Source organism: Oncorhynchus nerka, linkage group LG15, assembly GCF_034236695.1.
Source record: "Oncorhynchus nerka isolate Pitt River linkage group LG15, Oner_Uvic_2.0, whole genome shotgun sequence".
Taxonomy (NCBI): Eukaryota; Metazoa; Chordata; class Actinopteri; order Salmoniformes; family Salmonidae; genus Oncorhynchus; species Oncorhynchus nerka.
This window is the reverse complement of record NC_088410.1, coordinates 29,639,510-29,662,420: the sequence shown is the minus strand read 5'-3', so window position 1 is coordinate 29,662,420 and position 22,911 is coordinate 29,639,510. Positions and strand designations below refer to the sequence as shown.

At 41.3% G+C, this 22,911-nt stretch overlaps 3 protein-coding genes across 4 annotated transcripts; 2 read left to right on the top strand and 1 right to left on the bottom strand.

Annotated features, from left to right (window-relative positions):
• The first annotated feature begins 3,725 nt into the window (after positions 1-3,725).
• On the top strand, positions 3,726-9,012 carry LOC115125384 (fibroblast growth factor 8b-like). Its single transcript, XM_029654893.2, has 5 exons — positions 3,726-4,294; positions 4,423-4,459; positions 5,173-5,362; positions 7,646-7,752; positions 8,134-9,012. The coding sequence occupies exons 1-5, from the start codon at positions 4,236-4,238 to the stop codon at positions 8,425-8,427; spliced, it is 687 nt and encodes a 228-aa protein (XP_029510753.2). The 5' UTR covers positions 3,726-4,235; the 3' UTR covers positions 8,428-9,012.
• A 2,522-nt stretch (positions 9,013-11,534) lies between these two features.
• Positions 11,535-14,148, bottom strand: LOC115125382 (protein DPCD-like). The gene is made up of 6 exons (XM_029654891.2): positions 14,051-14,148; positions 13,737-13,817; positions 13,502-13,626; positions 13,148-13,281; positions 12,691-12,793; positions 11,535-12,147 (listed from the first exon to the last, which is right to left on the bottom strand). The coding sequence occupies exons 1-6, from the start codon at positions 14,142-14,144 to the stop codon at positions 12,043-12,045; spliced, it is 642 nt and encodes a 213-aa protein (XP_029510751.1). The 5' UTR covers positions 14,145-14,148; the 3' UTR covers positions 11,535-12,042.
• A 149-nt stretch (positions 14,149-14,297) lies between these two features.
• On the top strand, positions 14,298-21,949 carry poll (polymerase (DNA directed), lambda). 2 transcript variants are annotated; one of them, XM_029654892.2, is made up of 8 exons: positions 14,298-14,401; positions 14,622-14,757; positions 14,932-15,353; positions 15,453-15,767; positions 17,064-17,237; positions 17,446-17,574; positions 20,820-20,988; positions 21,286-21,949. In XM_029654892.2, exons 2-8 carry the CDS (start codon positions 14,643-14,645, stop codon positions 21,645-21,647), a joined length of 1,686 nt encoding a protein of 561 aa, XP_029510752.1. In that variant the 5' UTR covers positions 14,298-14,401; positions 14,622-14,642; the 3' UTR covers positions 21,648-21,949. The 2 variants fall into 2 exon arrangements, with proteins under 2 accessions (XP_029510752.1, XP_064857558.1); XM_065001486.1 differs by lacking the exon at positions 14,298-14,401 and having other exon boundaries at positions 14,410-14,757.
• The last annotated feature ends 962 nt before the right edge of the window (positions 21,950-22,911 follow it).

The window sequence follows — 22,911 nt, the reverse complement described above, 5'->3', positions numbered from 1 at the left end:
TTAAATGGTACCTGCAAAACACCAGTCTCAATGTCAACAGTGAAGAGGCGACTCCGGGATGCTGGCCTTTGCAAAGAAGGAGTTGCAAAGAAAAAGCCATATCTCAGACTGGCCAATAAAAAGGAAAGATTAAGATGGGCAAAAGAACACAGACACTGGATAGATGAACTCTGCCTAGAGGGCCAGCATTCCGGAGTCGCCTTTTCACTGTTGAAGTTGAGACTGGTGTTTTGTGAGTGCTATTTAATCAATTAGCCTTTTAAAATGTTAAACTTGGATTAGCTAACACAACATGCCATTGGAACACAGGAGTGATGGTTGCTGATAATGGGACTCTGTACGCCTATATAGATATTCCATAAAATATCAGTCATTTCCAGCTACAATAGTCATTTACAACATTAACAATGTCTACACTGTATTTCTGATTCATGTGATGTTATTTTAATGGACAAAAATGTGGTTTTCTTTCAAAAACAAGGACATTTCTAAGTGACCCCAAACATTTGAATGGTAGTGTGGGTCACCTACACACACACAACTATAAAGAACCCAACACAGACAGTGAACGTGAAGCAAGATGGATTGTGTGTGAGAGACAGAGAGAAAGAGACCTTTTGTATCGAAGGCAGCGACAGCCTCTAGAATGTTATATGTGAAAACCATTCTGTGCCGTGCATTCACATGGAATACATATTACTTGCATATATATATGAAAAACAGCAGATCAAGGTTGGTCCAATGGGGCCATGAAACAACCACTAATGTGCAGTATGAAAATACCACTATCCTGCAGTATAAACGACCACTAGCCTGAAGTATGAAAATACCACTAACCTGCAGTATAAACAACCACTAGCCTGAAGTATGAAAATACCACTAACCTGAAGTATGAAACAACCACTAACCTGAAGTATGATAATACCACTAACCGGCAGTATGAAACAACCACTAACCTGAAGTATGATAATACCACTAACCGGCAGTATGAAACAACCACTAACCTCCAGTATGAAACAACCACTAACCTGAAGTATGAAAATACCACTAACCTGCAGTATAAACAACCACTAACCTGAAGTATGAAAATACCACTAACCTGCAGTATAAACAACCACTAACCTGAAGTATGAAACAACCACTAACCTGAAATGTGAAAATACCACGAACCTGAAGTGTGAAAATACCACTAACCGGCAGTATAAACAACCACTAACCTGAAGTATGAAAATACCACTAACCTGATGTATGAAAATACCACTAACCTGAAGTATGAAACAACCACTAACCTGAAATGTGAAAATACCACTAACCTGAAGTGTGAAAATACCACTAACCTGAAGTATGAAAATACCACTAACCTGAAGTATGAAAATACCACTAACCTGAAGTATGAAAATACCACTAACCTGAAGTATGAAACAACCACTAACCTGAAATGTGAAAATAACACTAATCTGAAATGTGAAAATACCACTAACCGGCAGTATGAAACAACCACTAACCTCCAGTATGAAAGAACCACCAGTGGTGTAAAGTACCTAGGTAAAAATAATTTTAAGTGCTACTTAAGTCAGTTTTTGGGGTATTTGTACTTTACTTTACTTTATATTTTTGTCAACTTTTACTTTTACCCCACTACATTCCTAAAGAAAATAATGTACTTTTTGCTCCATACATTTTCCCTGACACCCAAAAGTACTCACTCCATTTCGCAGGCTTAGCAGGACAGGAAAATGGTCCAACTCACACAATTATCAAGAGAACATCCCTGGTCATCTCTACTGCCTCTGATCTGGCAGACTCCCTAAACACACATGCTTCGTTTGAAAATAATGTCTGAGTGTTGTAGTGTGCCCCTGGCTATCCATAAATAAGAAAGAAAAAGAAAATTGTGCCATCTGGTTTGCTTAATATAAGGAATGTGAAATGATTTATAATTTTACTTTTGATACTTAAGTATATTTAAAACCAAGTACTTTTAGACTTTTACTCAGGTAGAATTTAACTGGGTAACTTTCACTTTTACTTGAGAAATGTTCTATTAAGCTTTACTTTACTTTTACTCAAGTATGACAAGTGGGTACTTATTCCACCACTGACAACCACTAACCTCCAGGATGAAACAAGCACTAACCTGAAGTATGAAAATACCACTAACCTGAAATTAGAAACAACCACTAATCTCCTCCAGTAAGAAACAACCACTAAACCTCCAGTATGAAACAACCTCTAACCTGAAATAAGAAACAACCACTAACCTCCAGTATGAAACAACCACTAACCTACAGTATGAAACAACCTCCAACCTGAAATAAGAAACAACCACTAACCTCCAGTATGAAACAACCACTAACCTGCAGTATGAAACAACCTCCAACCCGAAATAAGAAACAACCACTAACCTCCAGTATGAAACAACCACTAACCTGCAGTATGAAACAACCTCTAACCTGCAGTATGAAACAACCACTAACCTCCAGTATGAAACAACCTCTAACCTACAGTATGAAACAACCACTAACCTCCAGTATAAAACAACCACTAACCTCCAGTATGAAACAACCTCTAACCTCCAGTATGAAACAACCACTAACCTGCAGGATGAAACAACCTCTAACCTGAAATAAGAAACAACCACTAACCTGCAGTATGAAACAACCACTAACCTGCAGTATGAAACAACCACTAACCTGAAATAAGAAACAACCTCTAACCTGCAGTATGAAACAACCACTAACCTGAAATAAGAAACAACCACTAACCTGAAATAAGAAACAACCACTAACTGAAATAAGAAACAACCACTAACCTACAGTATGAAACAACCACTAACCTGCAGTATGAAACAACCTCTAACCTGAAGTATGAAACAGCCACTAACCTCCAGTATGAAACAACCACTAACCTGCAGTATGAAACAACCACTAACCTCCAGTATGAAACAACCACTAACCTGCAGTATGAAACAACCACTAACCTGCAGTATGAAACAACCACTAACCTGCAGTATGAAACAACCACTAACCTGCAGTAGGGAAAGAGGTTAATGTAGCTGTATATTTTCTTAAGTAGATTCCAGGGAACAGAGGCTTTGTTTCCTTGCTATTCTGTTGTGTGATGCAGTAGGGCCAATATCTACATTATATTCATATTTGTATTTAACCTTTATTCATGGTTTATTGGAAATGAATTAGTTGATTGAATTGTTGACAAATAACAATTAACAGGTTTGTTCGTGATTGTTCATGTTTTATATGATCAAGAATTGAGCTGAAACATGAATGTTTGATAACTTGTGAAACAATCCCAACACTGGAAGTAGCCTAATAAGGCACAAAGCCAAGTCAATTAATGTGGCTCATATTTGTGAAATACCTCAACATGGTCAGGTGTCAATCAATACATGCCACTTTCAGTCCTCCTCAGCCTGTTACTATCTCCCACCAAAGGCTCCGCCTGCACTCTGCAAGGATATTGCCTTTCTCGCAAGTGAAAGTATTTAAATGTCGAGGGCAGGAGCCGCTGTATTCTGAAGTAAACGGGACCACAAGAAACACACGTGTGGGAGGTTGACGTTGGAGCCCCGCTAAACCGACCATCTAACAGCGTTTCTTTGAGAGGCAAACATCACCAGTGGCTACAAATACATAGAACTATACATTTTACAACCATTTTTTATTCATATCTATTCAAGATTCATTTTTTTTTTTATTATTGAATGGACATGCATCTCCTCACTGTCGCGCGTAAAATATGCATACAAATAGGCTAATATCCATGCGCGTAATAATTCCATCCCACCAGTGCATACGGATGTATCGCAATTCCACGAAAGCAACCGGGATATACATTATCTCTACTAAGCAACATCAAAGAAGACCTTGAATTCTGCAGAGGAGGGATGATTGACACGAGAGGGAATTGACCGACTGGTGGAATAACGGTGGTCGCTTGATCACAGTGCGATCTCTATCCCTGGGACTTGTAATTCTGGATGGCCCCCTGAACGTCTTTAAATCGTCCTGGAACGTTTTATTGTGAATACTGTCAATGAGTGAATGTGAATCCTACCTGGAACATTGGACCGAACCTTCACTTGTTTCTGGATCTCCATCGTCGGGCTATCATTTTATAAGCTGTAACAGAAGGGAGATCAAATCCAAGCTGAAATTGCCGCTGGGAAGGACTGTTATTTCCCAGAGAACTCATGTGGAATTGGAATAGTGGAATTCATGAAGAAATATTTGACTTATTTCAATATGAGGCTTAGAACATCGAGATTAGGCTACCTGTGAGTTATTATACTACTGAACTGTTCATATTTAAGGAATTGGCTATATAGGCCTATACAGTTACTTGACATATTTGGAAATGTATATGAAACATAAATATGATTATTTTTTATTTTTTATGTTTCAGGTTACTTCAGTTCTTAGCGCTGTGTTTTTACACACAGGTACGAACTTGCATGCATTTTTATGGCTTTTGCAGAGCAATGGGCATACAATAACATTTCATAACCCCTTAAAAAGATTTCAGTCCATCAATGCAACTAATTATACCCATTTACAAGCGTTTTTATTCTTATTGATATTAATCCAATTCGTTTGCATATCTGCAGTAAATGTGTAATAACCATGAAAACATTTTATTACGAGGCCTAAGCAGTTGGCAACAAGTCAAACATCTTGAAAAGACGTAAACGCGAGCCTAAAAGGTAACTGTTAAAACATATGGGGATGGCGTATGGCTGAATTGAAAAATAATCGTTAAGGGATATAGCTAAGGGAGATGGGGGTGAAAGATCATTCGTGGTAAAACAACCTATCATAGGCATGTCATCTCGAGTGAGGACAGCGGACTCGCTGCGTGCATCTCCCCAAACACTCACGGTGCAAGGGCACTTTTTCTCTTCTAAAAGCCATGTGCCCGCAATTCCCTTTGAAATGCCTATAGCCTAACTCCATATGAAAAGCATATGATTGGTGTTCATTGAAATATATAGATATGTTTTAGTTGGAAAATAACTTGATCTGCTTCTCATTAATTTAGACTGAACATCAATTAGCATTAATTATCAGTTCGGCTATGCTCTCATTGGTGTTTTTATTTTTATACTTCAATGTTTTTATTCATGCTTTTTTATTGCGTGTTTTTCTTGTTTGATAGAACACAGTGCAGTCCCACTCCCCACCTCCTAATTTCAAGCACCATGTGAACGAGCAGTGCCGGTTGTCTGACCGGATGAGCCGCCGGTTGATTCGGACCTACCAGCTCTACAGCCGGACCAGCGGTAAACATGTCCAGGTTCTGGGCAATAAGAAAGTGAATGCCATGGGCGACGACGGAGCTGTGCACGGTAAGAAACGAATAAATCACCAAGTAGGCCTAGGCATCTTCGAAATAATTATAGGATTTAACAGGCCTATTCCAGATTTTGAAATTACTTAAATCTATTTATGGACACGTCAATTTACAAGTCATGTAGGCCTATTGGAGAAGAAAATATTATGAAAATGTTACAATTTAAAAAGCAAACAGTTCTATTTAGCATGAAGAAGTTTAGGTTTTGAGTAGGCGGCGGGAAAGAGAAAATGCATTCGAAATGGATTATATAGTATTGTTCTGGACTGGGATTCTGGGGAGAAACCCACTCAGAATATCTGGTAAACACATCAGAACTCGTCTTACTTTCTACCTTCTTAACATTTACTGAGTAGCTTAGCCTCTCAGAAGCGGTTGAAAGAAAGAAATATGACTTGCAATTTTCATAACCTTGAGATGCCCTATTTTTTTTACCCAAAGTTATTTGAGGCGAATGTGTTTTTATTTAATTCTGTCCCCCATTGGTCTTTGATGGACACATGTCAATGAATATTCAAATAGCGAAATATTTCAACGTTATACATATACAGTAGCTCTCTCAAGTCCATCCTTTGAACAAAACATACATTCATTCATATCTGCTTAAGTTAAACATACCAAAAAAAAGTACGACATTTTTACATGCGATTTAGTGGTTTAACATATCAGTGACTGATTGACATTTGCCACGAGAATTACAAAAATTTGATAAATGTCATTGATAAAACAGAATTGTTTTAACTCACTTATCCAGAGTGGTGCTGAATGTCCCTTAGACACAATGCATTGTCTTTGGACGGGTTTGGGTAAACTACATTTCTGCCAAGTGGAATAATTATCACGATATTTCTCAGGGCAACTTCGTTGCACTGTTTCATCCACATGAAGTTTTAACACGTTGTATTTCTCAACAGTGGTGGTTTAGACGTATTCATAGGCCTCCTGTGCACTATTTGAAAAAAAAGGTGCTATCTGGACCCTTAAAAGGTTATTCGGCTGTCCCCATAGGAGAACCCTTTGAAGAACCCTTTTTGGTTGCAGATTGAATCCTTTTGGGTTCCATGTAGAACCCTTTCTACAGAGGTTTCTAGATGGAACCCAAAATGGTTCTACCTGGGACCAAAAGGGGTTATCCTATGGGGACAGATAAAGAACCCTTTTAGAATTTTTTTTTCTTAGAGTTTAGCCTATGGACAAAGTGTACAATATAGACAGCTGTTTTGATGAAATCTATGCAAGGTTGGGAATTGTTTCTCCCCACATGGAAAAAATTGTCTGACATTTTAAAGGGAGCAAATTCCTGTCACCAAAGTATTTTTTTTGGTCTGTCTAGCCATCTTTCCACCACAACAATCTATTTCTCCCTATGCCTGCTGCCTGCTTTTTGGATTGTAATTTAATGAGGAATGTTCATTGCTTTACAACTCAATGTATGACTCGGATTATAAAGAGCGGTGAAGTCAGCATCTTCATTTTATCCCATCTTTTCTCTCTCTGTTCTCCCTCTCCCTCCCTCCCTCCCTCTCCCTCAAACACACACACACACACACACACACACACACACACACACACACACACACACACACACACACACACACACACCTCGCCTTGGCTCGAGCGTGCATGTCCTAAGTGGGTGTCACTCTTGTAGCAGGCCCAAATCTGACCACTGCTCGGTGCTTTTGTGGCTGTGTCGCTGACCGCTATGTTCTCTCACTCCCTCGTTCCTCCTTCCTCCCCATCATCTAAGTGGAGCGTAGCGCGGCATTTTATAGCCGTTCAATGACAATGGCTCAGTGCAAAGTCAAAGCCACTTGCTGCTATTCTAAAAGACTTGAGTGTTTTTAGCCAATGTTTCGAATGTAATTTATGTTTGAATGTTTTGCCATATACAATACTTGTCTCCCCACTGCATGCAAGGTTGATGCCATGATAACGAGTAGTACAACTCTGCTAAAGTCATCATAATATAATACATAACTTAAGGTTATTAGATCGAGGTTAAATGTAGTCCTCCGAAACCAGTCATGACAACAACTTCACACCCTTTCTGATGTCATCACGTCAATACTACTGGGCCGGCAGAGTCTCACAGTCTTCAAGTTCAACTCAGTCTCAAATGATACCGCTATTGGATTATTTTTCACAAGGGTTTTATCTCAAAGTTACGAATGCATGCATATTGTGTTCACAAAATAGAATAACCTCATAAGCTTGAGAATGATTGTGCATTGTATCTGAGCTGAATAAAGATATGATGTGTTTTGTGTTTTTCTAGCCAAACTTGTGGTGGAGACGGACACGTTTGGTAGTCGTATTCGGATCAAAGGGGCAAAGACGGGCTACTACATCTGCATGAACAAGACGGGGAAATTGATTGGCAAGGTAAACATTCAATTTATTTATTAATCCTCTATTTAGGGAAGTCACATTGAAATGTACATCTCTTTTCATGTGAGCCCTGGAGGTCGGTTGAGTTCAATAAGTTCTGTCATCATTTTGACTGTGACCATGAGTACAAAGTTTCAGAGAAAAGTTATGTCTGTCCTGTGTAAGGCTCTTCACCTGAGTTATGACCAGAAAAGCCCTTGTAGGGAGTTGGACATGATTTGGGAAGAAACTTGAAGGATTGATAGGACATTTACCTGTCAAAACAATATTTTAACATCCTCAGAGACTGACCCCTTAACTCATTCTGTCATTCCGTCTCTCACACCCCCCACCCCCGCCCCCGCCCCCACACACACACACCCCTCTCTCTAACAGCGGAAGGGTCGTGGTAAAGACTGCATCTTCACAGAGATCGTTCTGGAGAACAACTACACTGCTCTCCAGAACGCTAAATATGAGGGCTGGTACATGGCCTTCACGCGTAAAGGAAGGCCCCGCAAGGCCTCCAGGACCAAGCAACACCAGAGGGAGGCCCACTTCATGAAACGCCAGCCCAAGGGCCACCTCCTGGGTGACACCCAGCCCTTTGATGTCCTCCCCCTCCCCGTGGTCCCCTTCCACCCCCGGAGGACTAAACATACCCATCACCACAGCTCAGGGGCCCACTGAGGAAAGAACAGATGAAGAAGAGGAAGCATAGGGAGGGAGGGGAACACACCAAACAAAAATACCACTACCACATTTCTGCTCCTTGCAAGGACTCCTTTTTGTTGTGTTTTGTACTGGATTGTGTCTAAAACAATGAGTAGACTATCTAATCTGCTATGTCAGACCGAGGTTTATTTGCAGGAAAGAGTTTTTATAACCAGAGGACGATTTTAGTGCTCAAGCACTCGATGAGATTTGAATGAATGAAAGGACATCTTGGGCTTAGTGATAACCCTACTCAGCTATAAAGAGAGGATGTTATGAGAGAGAAATAATGAATACACATTACATGGCAGCTATCTTTGGATCATCATGTGGTTGCATCAACTAATTAACAGTGAATACACGTAAAACACATTATTTAGCATTTAGGAGGCCATTTGCGTTCATTTTCGTTAGTCTGTTTTCTACATATATGAATATATTTTTAATTTGAAGATTTGTAAAAATACTTTTAAATGATGGAAATATTTATTGTAGAGTGTATATTAAAATCACAAAAGAATTTTGAGTCAATGCGCCGTTTCTAACTATTTTTCTAGCTGGGTCACTTTGGGGTCCCAAAGGTTCTAACGTTGCCTAAAAAAACGGAGCCCCAGATAACTAAGGGGCGATATCTGTGACAGGCTACTGCAATTCAATGTGCTCAGCAAGTGAGACTTGGGCCTGAATAGCTGGGGCTATGCATTAAAAGCAGACGAGGTCAGCCCACAATTTTGTTTCGAGACAAAGGTTACCACCATGTAGTTGCATTTCTCACGATCACACACCGTAACCCTGTGGTCAAATGGGCCCTTTGTGGCCCTCATATAAAAGGACATGTTATACAATAGTGGGTTCGAATAATAACACGAGGAGGGGTCAGTTATCAAAAAGAAGCTAGTCTCACAGGAGGGAGGGAGGGAGGGAGGGAGGGAGGGAGGGAGGGAGGGAGGGGGAAAGCGAAAGAGCACCGGGGCTCAGTGTGGCAAAATGTGGCACCGGCTGAAAGACGGGGAATGGCTGGGAAGAGGCATTCGGGAATGAAAGGACGAGACAGAAAGAAACCCTCTCTCTCCCAGGAGCAACTGAGCATGACCGGCAGAGGCCAAATGACAGGAAAGAAGACCCGGACGGCCTGGCTGCACCACAGAATCAGATGACAGGGAAGAAGACCCGGACGGCCTGGCTGCACCACAGAATCAGATGACGGGGAAGAAGACCCGGACGGCCTGGCTGCACCACAGAATCAGATGACGGGGAAGAAGACCCGGACGGCCTGGCTGCACCACAGGATCAGATGACGGGGAAGAAGACCCGGTCGGCCTGGCTGCACCACAGAATCAGATGACGGGGAAGAAGACCCGGACGGCCTGGCTGCACCACAGAATCAGATGACGGGGAAGAAGACCCGGTCGGCCTGGCTGCACCACAGAATCAGATGACGGGGAAGAAGACCCGGTCGGCCTGGCTGCACCACAGAATCAGATGACGGGGAAGAAGACCCGGTCGGCCTGGCTGCACCACAGAATCAGATGACGGGGAAGAAGACCCGGACGGCCTGGCTGCACCACAGAATCAGATGACGGGGAAGAAGACCCGGACGGCCTGGCTGCACCACAGAATCAGATGACGGGGAAGAAGACCCGGACGGCCTGGCTGCACCACAGAATCAGATGACGGGGAAGAAGACCCGGACGGCCTGGCTGCACAACAGAATCAGATGACGGGGAAGAAGACCCGGACGGCCTGGCTGCACAACAGAATCAGATGACGGGGAAGAAGACCCGGTCGGCCTGGCTGCACCACAGAATCAGAGCAGACCCTCTATATTCCCTTCCTCTCTTCTTTCTCACTGTTTGAAGTCTGGATGTCCTATTGGTTGTTTGTTAAAGGTCGGATTCCAAATATGAGGAATGGTTTTTCAGTATAGCTAAGCGCCAAGCGCCGCCAGCTTTGAGGACTTGCAAACGAATGAACAACTGAAAGCTGTGATCAAAAAGGTTCAATAAATCTGACAGGATAAAAACTCTGAACTTGTTGTGTTATTATTGTTACTCCTATTGAGAAATGAATGGCTATCCTCTTGGCTCAATTGCTACTAGGACACATCATGCGCTTTAATTGAAGCATTATCCTGCTCTGCCAAATGAGAAAAGACAGCAGTGTACGCAAATCACCCTCCAAATGGTCGTTTCCTTCCGTGTCCAAGATTTTATTTGGACAACACAAAGTCAAAGCAATCCAACAGCAACTCTTGATTTGAGAAATTAGTTGAGAATTCTTTTCTCAGATCTTATGTTTTGGTTGGATCTGGTTCCCAAATCCCATGACATATCTCCTCCCATGTAGGAAGTACGCAAAGCACAATAGCAAGTGACCTGTGGTTTAGTCGCCGTGTTTAGCCCTTGTACTGCTCACTTGGTTAGGCACATAAAGTCCCAGAAATGCAAGGAATCACCACTAGGTTAGAGGAATCTATATTTAAATGGAATTGTTCCTTTTTTTGCAGCATTGTTTCAATCGAACTTTGATGGTCAAACCTCAGTCATATTAGCTTAGTCAGATATAATGTCTTGTTACTCATCTCTCTAGAGTTTGATGGTTAAAGTTAGCAAGCATTCAGTCAGATAACGTTTCTCATTGTGGCTCACCGTGGTACTCGATTTACAAAAGAGCCTACAACCTTTTCCCACTTTGCGGTAATTCAGTACTACTGTCATGCAAGAACCTATATTTACAAAGAAGCATACGACTTGTTCACTTCCCAGTAATATAGTGCTTCTGTCATCCAAGCTCCATACCTATCCTTGGCTATCCCCAGTCTTGGGGATTGCGTGAGGATTTGTTGGAGGACTCTGGGCCAGTAAAGTCACCCCCTGGAGGACTGGGCGAGGCTCAGGGGACCAGTAAGACCTGCTAGTACTGGCTAGCTCGGCCATAATGGCTTTCAGGGTGGCCTACTCTGGGCTGCACAATCATGAGCATAAGGGTATTCAGTTAACACAAATGGGACGTGCTTGTAAGGGCGACCCCGTCGAGAAAAGTGTGTGTGTGTTTGTGTGTGTGGAAAGAATAGGGAAAAGGCATTGTGTGTTAAAGTGTTTTACAAGGGAAGGAGACCAAGAATTGTGGGAGGGGGATGAACTCTCTGCGTTTGGAGTATTTTAACAACTAATAGTTTGCATAGTTAAGGGAAGAGAGATGTAGAGACAGTTGTTAACAATGTTATGGAATTGTATTCATCTTCAAAGGACAACATCACGTATTAAACCCAATAATTGTTCGTATCTCGACAACAACAATTCAGAACTTTTTACAGAACAGCAGTGACATTTCTCAAATATTTTTTTGACAGAACAAGTTTGAACAAGTAACTATGTTTGTAATTCACTTTCTCAATTCCACATCCCCCCCCGCCTCGACTGCAATAAACACAATGGAAAGTATGGAAAAGGCACTGCGCAACATTTTTCCAATAGTGGAATCCAATTGAGAATCAGAAATCAGAGTAGAAAACATACAGGATACTGCATCACCAGTGCAAATCAAAAACGACTTGTTTGAGTGACACCCCCTCAGATCCACACTGGGACTTCATTGTGTTTTGCAGTCGACGTCCCCTTCATTGGTTCCCTTCAGTTTCTTCACCTCCCGGAGTAGCTCGTGCTCAAGGGTTAATATCTCCTTGGGCTTCTTGTACTGGAAAGGAAAGACAGAATAGGTCATTACCTCTACAGAAACACCTTTCCCTTCCATGTACATTCTGTAGTGTAATGTTTGGCCTGAAGTGGGATAACACAGAGGCTCCTTATTCCCTATATAGTGCACTACTTTCAACCAGAGTCGGGCTCAATAGTACGCTATATAGGGAATAGGGTGCCAATTTGAACAAACGCAAGGAATAAGAAATGGAATAGCACAGAGAAACCGATTATGATAGGTATACACATAAAGTAACGGTCAATCTCTTCATCAGATACTTAGAACAAACGTTAGGATAGCCTACTAACTAATTCAATGATACGATCCCTTGAGTTCACAGGCATGTTCTGATACAAGTGAGACGAATACAAAAATATAGTTTCAATCTAGTCTCCAGTATCAACTTATAGTTTAGCCTCAAGTTTTCCCATCAGTCTCTGTATATTGGATATAAGACTTGCAGTGTAAAATCACCCAAGGTGGGATTTGAGAAGTGCTGTAGTTTGTTTGTTAGATGTTGTTGTTGTCATGAGTACTTACACTGACGATTAACGTGTTATTGGCATGGGTGAAGTTGAGCGCGGAACTATCCAATGGCAGCTGGCTTCGGTCCAGATCAGGAACATTAAACTTCTTGTAGTACCTGCAAAAGATAACACACCGCAGTGAGAAAAGGGTTTCTTGAAGGCAAGAGATCAATATTTTTGTCAACAGCGCCACCTATAGGAGAGCCAGCCTCACTTACATATGAGGAACTGGAACGAACACCGACAAAGAAAATAAAGGAAAATATAGGAGGAAGATGTTACAACTGTAGAAATTATATAGACTTTGAATGTGGTATCACTTTTCAGGCACCTGTAGTTAATGATATCTGAAGTGATATAGGCCTAGCAGTTTATCAGTAGATTTCTAAGGCGGGGAAACATATCAACTGTATGCATAACTATTACAGCATTTTGGCACGAGAGTGGAATAGAGGCTATTTGGATGTTACTTTTTGTTATTTGTTTGTATGATGCAGCATCGTTGATCAGGCTCCACTGAAATATTGTAGACCTCTTTGGGGTACGGAAGGTTCCGGACTCTCCACAGGAAACTGGTCTTTGTGTCTTTGCGCATAAATACAGGCTGAGGAAATACAACAAAGCATTGTACTGTTAAATGCATACTGTTTATTTATGATTAGTTAAATAGTGAAATGATGAAAATGAAATGAATTCCACGATCGTAAAAGTATTAGTTGACACATTTGGATGAGTGCTGTTGGTAATATTGAACTAGAATCAATTATCAATTTAGATCATGGCCTGAAATATAACAGATGTAAATATTGTATAATACAATTCACGTTTGAACAGTTTTCTTTGATAACATCTGATTCCAAACAGGCTACAGTAGATGGGACTGGCTCTCCAACTTCTATCTCCCATGGTCCCTGTCCCTTCAAGGTGCTTTTCGAACGCCACTTTCGTACTGCAAAGTAAGAATACATCAGCTGAGAGTGGAAATAATATAATGCACCGGAAGCAATGTAGCTAATGCAGGATACTTTTTAGAAGATGTCTAATCTGAAACAAGCTTACCAATGAGCTCATCTGTTGTCAAGTCATATTCTTCTGCCATTTCTTTCCCATCTGTAAAGAGATAGTGTATCTTCCTTTTCCCTGGAAAGAGTTTTGCAAAGCACCAATAGAAATTCACTTAAATGTGAACTAGCTAGCTTTCATCTTTGCTAAACAGATTTGCTAGGCAAAGTGAACGTTAGTGTTAGTTAGCAGATAATGCTAGCGAGCTTATAATTGACACTGAAGTCTTACTAGATGAATGCAAGGGTAAATATTGTGATACAAAACACAATAATGATGATAACTTGTCTATATCTCTCTGTTTCACTCACCATCGTGTATTAAAGCGGTTTTCGTGGATGCTTTTAGGAGATCTGACCAGCTCTGCACAGCCATATTGCAAAAAACGGACACTTCCTGAAACATCACGTGTAGCCACGGCAACGGAGGTCATCGTGAAACGTATAATGAAGTCTTCATATTTTTTAAACTCCATAATATGTCAAAGACATGTTTACATTTACTCAATAAATAATACATACTTTTTTTTTACAATATTTTCTCGAAAAATATTTAACTTTGTCGTGCAAGAACTAAAAATAGGTCTATAACGAACCGGAAGTTAAATTATTTTTAAACCATCTGCATTGTAACATTGGTTTGTGTTTTGGTCGTCCAAAGGGGTAAAACATATGTATTTTCAAGAGTTTGTCGACCAATGATAGACATTAGTTTAATAAATATATAACGTAACATATTTCAGTGGAGTGAGTGAATCCCAGCTGTTCAAAACAGTGAAATGCCGTTGTTGTTGTCCGCTTGCTAGCTAATTTAGCGAGTCAGCTAAAGTTAGCTAGCTAGCTAGCCGGTGTCAGTTGTCACATTCTGTTCTATATTTTCCAGGGCTTCCCTTTCCCTGGTGAAATGTCTGCCTACGGAATTATGAAAGCTTTCCCCAAAGTGAAGAGAGCAGGGGCACGTGAAGGAAAGGATGTCCCCCCACCAAAGAGGAAGACTGATGAAACTGTACCTGTTACAGGTGTGGGCCGTGTTTGAGAGCATCACATTCGTAATGCATTTTGGACACATTGTGACTGATTGACAGATCTACAAATAATAATGATTTTATGACGCTAGATTTGTAGATCAGTCAGCAGTCGATGTTGAACAAGCCCTGTGTGTGTAAAACTACTTTTTCACAATCTCATTTCAGGGAGTGGTTTCCAGGGCGTCACCTTACACATATTACCAGCCGGCATCGGGAATGCCAGATGTCAGATCTTCCAGAAACAGATTGTCCAGAATGGAGGCCAAACTGAGAGTTCCCTCTGTCCCACAGTCACCCATGTAGTAGTGGATGACAGTATGGACTGTGACAGGGCTCTCAGGCTGCTCAAAGTGGACAGGCTGCCCTCTGGAGTTTATCTGTTGAAGTGCACCTGGCTCAGCACCTGCATCAGTGAGCAGAGACTGCTGGATACAGCAGACTACAGCCTACTCAACCCAGACAAAGACATGGAAACTACAAAGGACGGTGTCAAAGAAGACGTGCTCAACAGTATCCCACTTCCAGCCACACAGGACATGAAGCAGCCAATCTCTGATGAAATAAAACCAAATGAGTCAACAGAGACTGTAGGTTGGCGACCACATAACCATTAACCATAACCCTGTCACTGCATGATAGCTTATTCTGGCCCTAATCATACACTTCATTACTTCATGTATCCATAGGTCCAAGACACTAAAGACGAATATGGCGTCTCCCAGAGTGATCTGGAGGCTCTGATCAGTGGCCTGCACCCCAAGGACGAGACCCCCAGTACTGCCACTGCCCCCTCAGACCCCCAACAGAAGCCTCTCTCAGGGAAGTGGGTGTGTGCCCAGTCCTCCCAGTCCAAGGTTGACAACCACAACAAGCACATCACAGATAAACTGGAGGTGCTGGCCAAGGCCTACACGCACCAGGGGGACAGATGGAGAGCGCTGGGCTACTCCAAAGCCGTCAGCGCCCTCAAGAGCTACCACAAGCCTATCACGTCCTATGAGGTATGTTATTTAGTCCCATATCTGAATAGTTCGTGATTATGGTCGGCCATTTTGTATTTGTGTCATCATAATTCATTCCTGTCTCTCTATTCACACTATTGCAAACATTGTGAAATGTCATTGGTTGGTTTACGCAACTGCATCCCAAGGTGGGTGCATAAATCGTGTATTGATGGATGCATAAATTGATTGCTGCTGGTTCAATTTCAGGTGGCCTGAAAAGGCCCAGTGCATAAAAAAGTCTGTTTTTACTGTGTTTTGTAACATATTGTATAACAGCTAATGAAGCCATTGAGGAAATGCTTCCTTTTAAATCAATGAAAGCTGCGTGTTGCGTCAAGTTCAAGAATCGTGTTCATTCTATCTTGTGAATTTAAATAATGAGAAATAGTTGATTATTGTTGCATATTGCCTCAGCTATACACCAATGGTTATTTTACATAGATTTCTGAAGTCACGAAGCTGCTACTACTAGCTAGCTAGCTACATTGACTATGTAGCAACTTGTAAAATTAGAAGATCATTAGAGAATCATTTAGTTCAACCACTAGTACCTGCTAAAAACTGGGCCAAAGCTATTGTACTTATGCATGATCAATTAATATGTATAGTACAGTAGAAAAAATAGAATACAGACACTCCCCCTCTGCTCCTCTCCTCTCTCAAAACAACGTGCTCTGTGTAGCAAGTAAAACGTCACATTGATGAGATGCTGATGGAAAAGCAACTTGACGTGTATAGTGGAGTTAAAGTGTGACAATGTGATCAATGTTATTTCCTGATAGTTGCTTCATTTGTTGAAAACACAAACTACACAGGACCTTCTAATCTGCATGGTTTGACAAGGTTTTGCCTGGAGGAAGGGTAGTGCCCCCCATTTCTAATTGAGAGATTTTTGCTTTTTTTAACACCTATAACTGCCATTTCTTGCAATATAAATACAAAAATGATAGCAATTAATGTAACACAAATAAAATATGCTGGAACAGCTCCTCTCTTCACCCAGGTTTTTCCCCAAAGAATGGGAGTTTCAGCTTGGTAAATTAGCTAGTAGACCAGTAAGAGTTCCAAACCTCTCTGCCAATAACAGTTGGTTTTCTGTTTTTCCCTCACCACCATGACAGTCCTTGATAAAATTGCTTAAAAGCTATTTTTGTTTATTTTTGACCATTTGAATGGAAAACTATTACAGTAAGGTACATCATTTTTATCCAGAAGATTTGATATTAGTATAAAAATGGCTGCAATGGGCCTTTTAACTCCTTGTAATTGACTAAACCATGCCTCAAATTTCAGGAGGCCTGTAAGATCCAGGGCATTGGCAAGAAGATGGCTGACAAGGTCATGGAGATCATGGAGAGTGGGCACCTCCGTAAGATAGATCACTTGGGAGAGGCAGTGCCAGTACTGGAGATGTTCACCAATATCTGGGGGGCAGGGGCCAAGACTGCCCAGCTTTGGTACACACAGGTTAGATGGATTGATCTTGGTTGTCACACAGTCAGTCTCTCTTGTCTGTGTGTGTCTCTCTTTCTCGCTCTCTGATTTTGCATGCAACACATGACTGTGTAAGATTTGTTATTTTTGTATTGTGGAGTGTGCAGTTAATTTTAGTGTTTGATAGTGTGATACAAATTGATTTGACATGAGATGAAAAAATATATATTTACCATCTTAGGGGTTCCGCACTTTGGAGGACATCCGCACCAAGGCCAATCTGAACCACAACCAAATAATTGGACTCAAACACTACGACGACTTTCTGGACCGGATGCCCAGAGAAGAGGCAGCCGCCATTGAAAAAACGGTAATACATCTCCCTTTTATTGTCTCAAGCACCCACATTAAAGGTCAATCAATGTTAAAATGTAACATTCTAACATTATATTAGTTATAAACTAAACAGGCCTCTTCTTCCCACTTCATCTAGTGGGGTTAAGAGAGTTTCTTTAGAAAAGTGTCTCCAGTCCAGTACTCTAACCCCCTTGCGAACAAGAGATCTTGTAAAGTGAAATGCTACGGGACCTCAAAGCCAAGTTCAGATGTTTTAAGTTTGCCAAGGCCCCTAAGCAGACTGTCAGTCCAGTTCTCCTAGCTTGGTCTGTGTGTGATGGAGAAAGCAGACATCCCACTCTCTGTCAGAGTCCTGCCGGCCGCATCCCAAAGGGGGGGAACTCACTCTTAGAAACTTGGCGCATCATATGTCAGCAGATACCAGGGCTGTGTTTCATTCCAGAAAGGTGTTTCCTCTCCCTGCCTCCGTTCTCTCCCTTTGATGGATCTGAGACAACGGGGTGACTGTAAAGCAAGAACTCATCTACTGTAGATTCCGCCCATACAGATAGAGGACTCATCGTGCCATTGAGGGCTTTCACCGCTTTAAAGTAGTCAACTGCGTGGGGAGTCCTATGAGTTGGGCGCAATCAGCCAATTAAGAAGAAGAAAATTGACTACTTTAAAATGGGGATTGTTGCATGTATAATGGCACAGATACAAAGATGAGTCCTCTATCTAGCTTTGTGATTTCGCCTTATTGCTTTCACCTGTCCAGGCCTATCAGATCTGTGAAGGGGAGGGAACGTAATCGTGGAATGAAACGCGGCCCTGGTCACTGGGAGCACCGGGTACAAAGCCAGTTGTTTTCATATAGTATTACTTGGATTTCCCTGTTGCTTTTGTGGCTGCCAGATACAAAGTCCAGATTAGAAAGATGACTATAGCATGTGTCCTTTTGACTTGTGGCTTGTCAAAATAATAGGTAGTGTCGTCAAAATGTATCTGGCCTGCTTGAATACGGTTAATGCTTACCTGTTGACCGGCAAGGCTTTATGAAAATACACCATTTTCTTTTCTAATTTCAAGTAGGTAATATAAATACAACTTGAGGACTTGTCTTGAAGATTCAACACGTGTACAGCATGTTATTTTGAGTCCAAATATGAACGAGAAACAAACCAAACGTTCTGTAATATGTTATAATGAAGGCCCCTGAGAGAACATTACTGGGGGAAACTTTGAAACATGGTCTAGAACCCATAACCATTCATGATAAATACATTGTATGCAAAGTGGTCCTCCCCACCATTGGTCTGGGATCCAAGCTGAATTGCTCTTTTTCATAGTTGTTTTTTAACTGAGACAATAGTGAAACACAATAGTGTATCAGAAAAACAATAGTGAAACAACGATTCAATTTGGATGCCCAGGCTACCCCCACTGCAGATTTGACTGTATTTCAAACAAACAAAATGTCCCTGTCCTGTTCGATAGGTGAGAGAGCCCCCACCATGTATTGTATCCCAAACGGTAACATGTTTCACTGTATGTGAAACAAGCTAATTCAGTGTGGTCTAGATTTGGGCGATTTTATATGATTAAATTGAATATTGTGATATTTGACATTGATGATGATATATCATGATGTGCAAGACTATACTCTAATTGAGCTTTACGAATCAAAACTGTGCCGTTTTATCAGTTAGGTTGTATCGACATGTTGAAAATGTAGTCTAAATGAACTAATTAAGCCTTATTTTATTTTTTTTGCCATACAATGAATATTTAAAGAGAATACGACTACAATATCGTAAATAAGCACAAAAATGGCCCAGTCTGGAATAATTCAGTCATTAACCCGTTACACTGGTGGGAATTGGCCTATATGGAAAGGGCTAAATTGAAATGCTTCTTACAGAAGAAATATGAAAAGCATATGCATAACCATGGTAGCATTGAAAGGGAACAGTTTGAAGATCATGGGGAAATTATTAGACCAAAGGTGAGCACACAACAGTTCACAAGACTGAATCCAAACATTACACTGTTGATTTTATGTGCATTTTACATTTACTGTACTTTTCATTTGTTGATAACGAAATCTGAAAATACTCTGGATACATTCTGTAACATGATAACACTATCCCTGGAAAACGTGGGGTAGGTGCAACGTAAGACAAAAAAATTACAAGGGTTTGAGTGAGAGGACTAACTGGTGTCTCCAAGTTGCCACACACCTATCCAAAGTGTGCACAGTTCCTGTATCTGTGCAATTTCAATGCACTTTTATGAAAACGTCTTCAACTATAAGGTACTTTTTTTTATATACCTCTCCTAGCTGTAACATTGAGAAACTAGAGCAAGCAAACTTGTAGTTGTTTCGTTTAAAACACAACCTTGCATTCCCGCCATCACACAATTACTGTTGCTGTTTACACAATCCCAAAAGTCTTATAAATCACTGGGTGTAGGTGGGCCTGATTTGAAAGCTTGTTCTATTGTCAACATGACTAGCTAAGTTAATATATACAATCTTACAGTGTTAGGCTTTCACAAGGTCATTCAGAGAAACAGTCATTTTGGTGCGCATAGAAAGGAGTCATGAGTGCATTCAGGTGGCAAATTATCTTCAGAATAAACAAGCATAGGCTCATTCTGTTCAGAACAACTCAGGGTATGACGCCATGTCATCTAGTGATCATAAACGCTGACACTGTATATGCCATGAGTTTTATGATACGGGGATGTGAAGTGCACATTTGGACTCACGGGTGTTTGGCTTGCTTGTGTGACATCAAAGTGGTATTTATAATAATCTTCAACGTCTCATCTTTCATAGTACATAGAGTCCTCTTAACTTAAAGTATTTCCCTCACTAAGAGAACAAAAAAACATGTGCAAATGTTGCGCAAGTACTGGGAGAGATGGGGGGGCAACTTCTTAACCAGCGCGGTGCTCAAGTTCAGAACGGCTGACAGTCCAAACCCATACAGCGCTGTGAAGCGCAGAGCCTGAGCTCTGACGTCATGTATAGTTACTGCACAGCTACTACATCCCAATTAAGCCGCTTATTAGTGCCCGAATCTGCCATTTTTAACACGTATATGGGTACAGGTACGAGTGTAAAGGGCTACTAAATCAAAACAATTATTGGATATCGCAAACTGTTACTTTGTTCCTCTCCTGTTGTACATGTACAGTATCTATATGTGAAGGAGGCAGCCCTGTTATTCCATGACAAACTGTAACATATCCCTGTCCTTTTCTACTGTATAGGTGAAGGAGGCAGCTCAGTTTCTGGACCCTGGCCTGTTGGCCATGGCCTGTGGTTCGTACCGCCGGGGGAAGGACACGTGTGGAGATGTTGACGTCCTCATCTCTCACCCAGATGGGAAGTCCCACCGGGGTGTCTTTAGCAAAGTGTTACAGAGCCTCCACCAGAGCGGTAGGGGGACACATCCAAATACAGGGCATTTGATTTATTAACTGTCGGTGAATTCCCAACCAATTATAGCTACATTTAATAGTTTCTCTCTTGTATTGACAATTCATCTTCTTTCAACATGATATTATTAATCGTTTATTTTTTTCATTTAAAGTATTTAATAGTGGGATAAGCTGAGAGATGGATCATAATTCACTAGGCTTGATCGTTTGTGTTTTCTGTTTCAAAACATTTTGCTATGGTGCCCTAATGAATGCGACCCCGTTCTTGTTCTTTTTTAAAAACATTTTTACTCAGGCTTCCTGACGGACGACCTAGTCAGCCATGAGGAGAGTGGCGAGCAGAAGAAGTACATGGGTGTGTGTCGTCTGCCAGGGCCTGGCCGGCTCCACCGCCGCCTCGACGTCATCGTGGTGCCCTACGGCGAGTTCGCCTGCTCCCTCATGTACTTCACCGGCTCGGCACATTTTAACCGCTCTATGAGGGCATTGGCCAAGACAAAACGCATGAGCCTATCAGAGCACTCATTGAACAGCGACGTGTTGAGACAAGGAAGTTTGAAGGTGTATGGGGGGACACCACTACCCACGCTCACTGAGAAGGATGTCTTCACCCATCTGGGAATACCTTTCAGGGAACCTCAGGAAAGAGACTGGTGATGTTGATGTTTTTAACACTGTTGGTATGAGTCGATGCGATGCATAAGTTATATATTTTTACAGAAAAATTATGATGGTGATAGTGGTGAGGTGAAGATCATGCTTATGTATGCAGATTTCAGACGGTGTCATATCAACATGTCAACTGTGATTTTAGACTTCAACTGTGATTTTAGACTTCAATTGTATGATAATCACATTTTACAGAAGGAAAAACACTTAAGATGTATGGTGACTGCTTGGTATGTTTTTATGAAGATAATGGTGATTACATAAATATTAAACACTACCTTTAACAATCACTTAGGAAATCCTTGTTTTTACAACTTTGTTGTGTTTATTACTATAAAGAATTGAATATTAAACCTCCGTTCTTTTTCATGAATGCCTGTCCTCGCTGTCAAATATTATTGGCTGAGGTAAACCATAGGTCAGCCTGCAAAGTGAGTGGTGGTGATCAACGCAACCCAACACCCATCACGTTACGCACATGGAACAAAAGATGTGACCGAGCACGCCACACCCAGCCCAAGCCAGAGTCCCCATGTCGAAGGAACCAATGAGCGGATTTGATGATGCTGAGCTGCGGGGCACTGGTTTATGGCCAATGACATTAATGGGCAAAAGTGGTGAGGGAGGAGCACCCTTCACAAATCCAACAGTAATCTGTGCTGCTCTATCATGTAGTCGACAAGGTAGCATGGTCCAGAAACATACATCTCTTTTCATAAAATACTCTGTTTGAATTTTTCAAATTAGTTTTCATTGGGAAGGCAGATAAAGTGTTTTTAGCAAAAAGCAATCACTTTTGCATGTGAAACCACAGAATCCTACCCATTGCTCCACGTGCTTAATTACATCACTTTTGTTCTGAGCTGACTTTGCCATGGGCTTTGAACGGGGCACCTAGCTGACGCCCGGGAGACAGCCCAGTTTCAAAACAAATGCAATCAACTTTTACTGTTCATTTGAGAAGGCTGCTGCTCCCTCCTGCTTTCACCTCAAATATATGTATAAAGACCATAAATGTCTGGTTTTGTTTTCTTGGAAAGCTGTGAGTGCTATTATATGATGCAATATTAGTAATTGTTGCATTTACAATTGATCTAAGTCCTATCAACTGATTTGAGCCAGAGTATGGCTGTGGATTGACTGCATTATTTAAATGGAATGTTGGCATATTGGCAGTTAATTAGCTACATTTATGGAATCATTCCCCTAAAACTAACACACATACAGTGCAGATAAATTCTTCACATTCATT